Below are 5,963 nucleotides of genomic sequence, written 5' to 3'. Positions count from 1 at the left end.
ACGCACACACACACACACACACACACACACACACTCACTTTCTCGACACCTTTCTGTACGGAGGGTGCGTCATCTCGACCGTGACAGAGTGACGGCAACTATCGACGATCCATTTCCCCCCACTGGTAAAACATGTCCACTAACACCTACATACATCATTCAAGTACACAGACAATAGCATACACACAATGGGAGGGCACACGAACATGGACGGCACGGCACTGTCATACACTCTTCCTCAGAACCATATCAACAAACGTTACGTACATCCGGGAAAGCGAAAGCGAAAGCGAAAGCAAAAGCAAAGGCAAAGCCCAATGCAGCCGTCAAAGGTAACGTTCACCACGGCAGACACTTGCAGCCGCGCCGCCGTTAAACGCATTTCAGTGCGGCTCCAATACGCCTCCGACACGGGAACGTACGTTCCGTTGCTCTACGAATGCGTTTCTCCCCTTTTTCCCTTCCTCTCTCTTTTGCCCCCCCTCCTTGCACTCTTGCCTCATTCCTCACGTTCTGCCCAGACATTCGACCGATCAAAGTCAACCTCTCGTTACCGTTCTCAGCGCGACGGTGTACAACAGTATGACGGGTGTGCCCAAGACTTCGGTTCAGTTGCGTGACGCCGGTCTATCGCGCCGATCGACAGTTACTCAGGGGGCGACGGATCGGACCACGTCACCGACACACAAAACACTTTCAAACAAACAAATACATACCGGATGGACACAGACAAACACGTGTACAGACATTCGCCAAACAAACGACCGCCGCCGCCGCCGCCGCCGTCGTCGTCTAGCGTGCATCTTGAATGACGACATCGGTGTGCGTGCGTCGTACGCAATCAGTCAGACACGGCTATCAAACATCAGAGTCGAATGGTACATCATCGTGCGTGTCGCCGTACACGTACAGTACAATACAACAACAATGCGTCTTAATGGCACGTTCATTTCAACGTCACTCACACACCTCCACGCTGCAGTTACGTCGCACCATTGTCAAACTCGGCGTACAGCAAAGGGAATAGTGGGCGGCAAAAAAAACCAAACAAAAACATTTCACATTTCACCCTCGCCATGTATGATGTGCAAAAAAACAAACCCGCAAACGGCCGTCGTTACGGTGACACAAAAGTCGCCGATCACACTGTCCCCCCTCGCAGACGGGTAACACACACACACCAACAACACCAATGGGTCAAAAACCACGCCAACGAGGCGTGCCACCATTCCACGCCACGGCGACCAACCTCGTGGCCGTACCCCGCGCAACACGCTTTGACGCGCCCCCCCCCCACCCACAATCAAAATGCACACATACATCACAGCCGTCCACACAAACAACAACAACAATTCCGCCCTTCCCGCAAAAGGCAAGTTGGTGGCCCTGAAAAGGGCCGTTTTGCCGCTCTCGCAACGGAGGAGCCTTCTCTCTCCATCCTTCCTTCCATTCCAGAGCCACCTCCTTACTTGGAGCTCGTGTACTTGGTCACCGCCTTCGTGCCCTCGCTCACGGCGTGCTTGGCCAGCTCGCCAGGCAGCAACAGCCGCACAGCGGTCTGGATCTCGCGGGACGTGATGGTCGAGCGCTTGTTGTAGTGCGCCAGGCGAGAAGCCTCGGCCGCAATGCGCTCGAAAATGTCGTTCACGAAGCTGTTCATGATGCTCATCGCCTTCGACGAGATGCCCGTGTCAGGGTGCACCTGCTTCAGCACCTTGTAGATGTAGATGGCATAGCTCTCCTTCCTCTTGCGCTTCTTCTTCTTGTCGCCCTTCGAAATGTTCTTCTGCGCCTTGCCAGCCTTCTTGGCGGCCTTCCCGCTAGTCTTGGGCGGCATCTCGAACCAACGTACGGCAGCAGCAACACCAGTAGCAAGCGCTCCGCTCTAGTCAGCGTCTCCCCACACAGTGGCACCCGCCGCCAGCCGCCGCCGCACCTTTACCAGCTCGCCCTGTTGCGGCCGCCGACCAATGGGGCGCGCGCGCAACCGGCCGCCGCACCCGAGCCCATAAAGCACCCCCACCCCGGCTGCGCCGGCACGCACGTACGCACGCACGCACGCGACGCACGCACGCACGCGGGACTCGTGTTCGAGATGGCGAGCGAGCAAGACGTTTGCGACGCGCGCGCGGTTGCGGCAGCTGCCGCCGCCGCGCCGGAGCTGTCTGATCGCCGTCCGGCGGCGCCTGCGCCGTCGGCGGCCCCATTGGACGCTCCACTTATGACGACCCGGCAACCCCAGGAGGACCACGAGTATATGACGACTACGCGCGACCAGGACGATGAGATGGACTACTCTACCGACCTTCCCCGTGAGGACTGCGCTGCCGGCGCCCCGCAGAGGGTGCTTCAGCGCAAGCGCTCGGCTGTCACGTCCGCCAGTGACGACCCACACACTTCTGGTACGAGTGACGCTGGATTCAAGAAACCGCCACCTAAGAAGAGGGCGGCTCCACGACGGCGCCCGGCCGTTGTCCCTGTGCCTACTGCCAATCAGTACGACGCCCTACAGGATGGCGCCGACTCTGAAGATCCTGACGAGCCTCCACCGGCGGCCGCCGACGATGCTACACCTCGCTCCGGCCCTAAGCTGCCGCCGATTGTTATCGACTACCCTGACGATTATCTGACGCTTCGGGACTGGCTCCAGGCCAACCTCAAGAACGCTTTTACCGCCAAACACTGCGGCGAAGACCGCCTGAAGCTGACAGTCGCCACTACTGAAGATTACGTGGCTGTTATGGACATGGTTGGTGCACGTGGGATCCCAAACTACACCTTCCCCACTGTACGACCCAAAGTTCTCAAGGTTGCCATGCGAGGCATACCGCTGAAGATGAAGGCGGACGCCTTCAAGGACGGCCTCATCACTATGGGTTTCGCGCCCACTGCAGCCACCCGGATGAAGATGCCTGGTACCCAGCGCTCCATCCCTTTGATGGAGATCGTGTTGCCTGATACGCCTGATAACAGGCAAATCTACCAAGTCACCAGGTTTTATGACCTCTCGGTGACAGTCGAGAAGTTACGCGCACGGAAGGGCCTCGTCCAATGCTACAATTGTCAGGAGCCGGGCCACACTTCCCGCCTCTGTCGCATGAGGCCACGATGTGTCAAGTGTGGCGAGGGTCACCTCAGCCAGCAGTGTACCCGGTCCCGGGACGAACCCGCCACCTGTGCCCTGTGCAAGCGGGCTCATCCTGCGAGCTACCGCGGTTGCGCTGTCCACAAGGCAGCCAGCCGCCGCCAGCGTGGACTACCTCCCTTGCGGCAGACGTCCCGCTCCGATGGCCAACAGCAGCGGCGCCGAGCTGCGCCACCACCTGCTCCACCTGCTACTCCTCCGCGACAACCCGCCCAGCGGCGCCTGCTTGCTGCTCGGGCGGACCTTGGTTACGCCGACGTCCTCCAGGGCCGGACGACGCCTCCTTCTGCCCCTGCTGTCCAGCCTCTGCGACGCTCTGAAGATGGGCCTGCTCCACCTGCTGCAGCTGCTGATTTCATCGCGGTCTTGCAAGAAGTCCAGGCCACCCTCGTGGCTGTCTCTGCCGCTCTGGCCCAGCTGCCGACCGCCATCACTGCTGCAGTCCATGCAGCCCTCCGAAGTTTCCCCGCTGCCACGGCGATCGCATCTGCTGGCCATGGCTCACAACCTTAGGCGCCACCAGACCTTCACGGCCGTAACGTGGAACGCGAATGGCCTCTTCCCTGCGCTTCTCGAATTCCGGCAGTTCCTCCAGGATTACAGCGTGGATGTGTGTCTCCTTACCGAGACGCACCTCAAACCTGGACTTCGAGCGAACGCCCCGAATTACGTCTGCTATCGCGACGACAGGCTGACGGCTGGCGGTGGGACAGCCATCTATGTCAAGCGGACACTCCGGCACTATCGTGTCCCTCTGCCGAGGTTGGACTCCTGTGAAGCTACGGCCGTCGCAGTGGAGACGTCCCTTGGAACGGTCATCTTTCTCTCGGTGTACCGGCCGCCACGAGGCCACCTCACCGTCCATGATGCTGACACTCTCCTTCGTGCTGGGGTCAAGCTCTTCCTCGCTGGCGACCTGAATGCCAAGCACCAGCTCTGGAATTCTCGGACGCTGAACGTCAGTGGGAGGCGGCTCTATCATGCTGCAGAGAGGGCACGAGCTTCTGTGTATGGACCTGCTGAGCCGACGCACTACCCTTCGAACGGCTCTGCTCCTGACGTTTTGGATATTTGTCTCGTCAAGGGTGTCGACTGGTTCGTCACCCCCGACGTTCTCCACGCCTTGAGCTCCGACCACTTGCCGGTGCTCTTTCGACTACACGTCACTCCGCTTCCACCAGCGGCGAAGCTCGACACCCGGAAGACCGACTGGCCGCGCTTCCGGCAGCTTGTTCTGCAACGCCTCCCGGATGAGCCACCTCCACTGGACACGGATGTCAATGCTGCTCTTCACACGCTGACTGCGGCTCTCACCACGGCTGTTGCTGACTCCACTACGCCTCCACGGGTTTCTTCAGTGGCAGCTCCAGCACTCCCTGCAGACTTACGGGACCTTATCCGAGAACGAAACCGTCTGAACAGAGTTTGGCATGAAACACGCCAGCCCGTGCTGAAGCGGCGCATCAATCATCTCCGCCGCGTCATCAAGGCTGCCCTTGCTGCTCACCGTATCCGCCGGTGGGAGGAGAAGCTTGCCTCAGTTGATCCTGGGGCCGACACGTGGGAGTTGGTCCGTTCCCTCACACGGCACCGCCCACACATGCCGCCGCTCACAACTACCGATGGACCTGCTTACACGCCCGCCGCTAAAGCCGAGGCCCTGGCGTCGACTTTTGAGGCCAACTTCCGGCCCCTTGCGGCGCCGGTCGACAACGAGAACGTCCGCACAGTGGAGACCAGACTTGCTGCCTTCCTCCACGGCGATCACGGTGACGCCACCATTGTCCCAACATCGGAAAGGGAGGTCACTGACCATCTTCGCCGACTTCCCCAGACGAAGGCCCCGGGGCACGACAACGTTGACGGGAGAGTCCTCCGCATGCTGCCCAGGATTGCCATCCTGTATGTGGTCGCTCTCTTCAACGCCATCTTTCACCAGCTGCAGTACCCAGACGCTTGGAAGAAGGCTGTCGTTGTGGCGGTCCCGAAGCCGGGCAAAAACAGGACAGTACCAGCGCATTATCGCCCCATCAGTCTCCTCCCGACGTTGAGTAAAGTTTTCGAGAGAATCCTCCTCTCTAGGTTCGGCCGGCTGCTCCACCAGGACAATATCATTCCTCGGGAACAGTTTGGCTTCCGCCAGCACCACTCCACCACTCAACAGTTGCTCCGCGTCGTCGAGGAGGCGACACTGGCGTTCAACAATCGGGAGTTTTGCGGCCTTGTCCTGCTCGATGTGTCCAAGGCCTTTGACACCGTCTGGCACCACGGCCTGCTCTTCAAGTTGTTCCATCTCGGCATCCCTTCGTGCTTCGTCCGCCTACTCGGCAACTACCTTGAGGGCCGTACTTTTGTCGTCCGAGTTGGCAGCACGTCTTCCTCTGTTCGCCCAGTCCTTGCTGGAGTGCCCCAAGGGAGCGTTCTGGGCCCGATATTGTATGCTGTCTACACCTCTGACCTGCCGATTTCCCCGAGGGTTGGTCGTGCCATCTATGCTGATGACACGGCCCTCTTCTCGCGCCATCGTAACATCGACGCCGTCCTCCGACGTCTGCAAGCTGCTCTGCAGGACCTCGAGCGCTGGGCCGCCGACTGGCGGATCGGCTTCAACGCCACCAAATCTCAGGCGATGCTCCTCACTCGCCGTCTCCCACCTGAAGTGCCACCACTGGTGCTTTGTAATCAGGCCATCACCTGGACCACGACTGCCACCTACCTCGGGGTCATTCTCGATCGCACCCTGACATGGAAGGCTCACGTCACCGCTGTACACCGGAAGACATCTCAGAGGGCTGGGGCATTGTACCCCATGCTCAAC

At 59.8% G+C, this 5,963-nt stretch overlaps 1 protein-coding gene across 1 annotated transcript; it reads left to right on the top strand.

The window, feature by feature from the left end:
* The first annotated feature begins 2,095 nt into the window (after positions 1-2,095).
* On the top strand, positions 2,096-3,658 carry LOC124733970 (proline-rich protein 36-like). Its single transcript, XM_047248530.1, has 2 exons — positions 2,096-2,554; positions 3,275-3,658. Exons 1-2 carry the CDS (start codon positions 2,096-2,098, stop codon positions 3,656-3,658), a joined length of 843 nt encoding a protein of 280 aa, XP_047104486.1.
* The last annotated feature ends 2,305 nt before the right edge of the window (positions 3,659-5,963 follow it).

The sequence above is a fragment of the Schistocerca piceifrons genome, unplaced genomic scaffold, assembly GCF_021461385.2.
Source record: "Schistocerca piceifrons isolate TAMUIC-IGC-003096 unplaced genomic scaffold, iqSchPice1.1 HiC_scaffold_1417, whole genome shotgun sequence".
Lineage (NCBI taxonomy): Eukaryota > Metazoa > Arthropoda > Insecta > Orthoptera > Acrididae > Schistocerca > Schistocerca piceifrons.
This window is presented reverse-complemented; position numbering and strand designations above follow the sequence as displayed.

Bases quoted from the DNA above. Each gene is read 5' to 3' on its own strand.
- LOC124733970 (XM_047248530.1), top strand. From the start codon at position 2,096: ATGGCGAGCGAGCAAGACGTTTGCGACGCGCGCGCGGTTGCGGCAGCT. The intron at 2,555-3,274 runs GCCGCCGACGAT...CCCTTGCGGCAG, and splicing joins CTGACGAGCCTCCACCGGCG to ACGTCCCGCTCCGATGGCCA.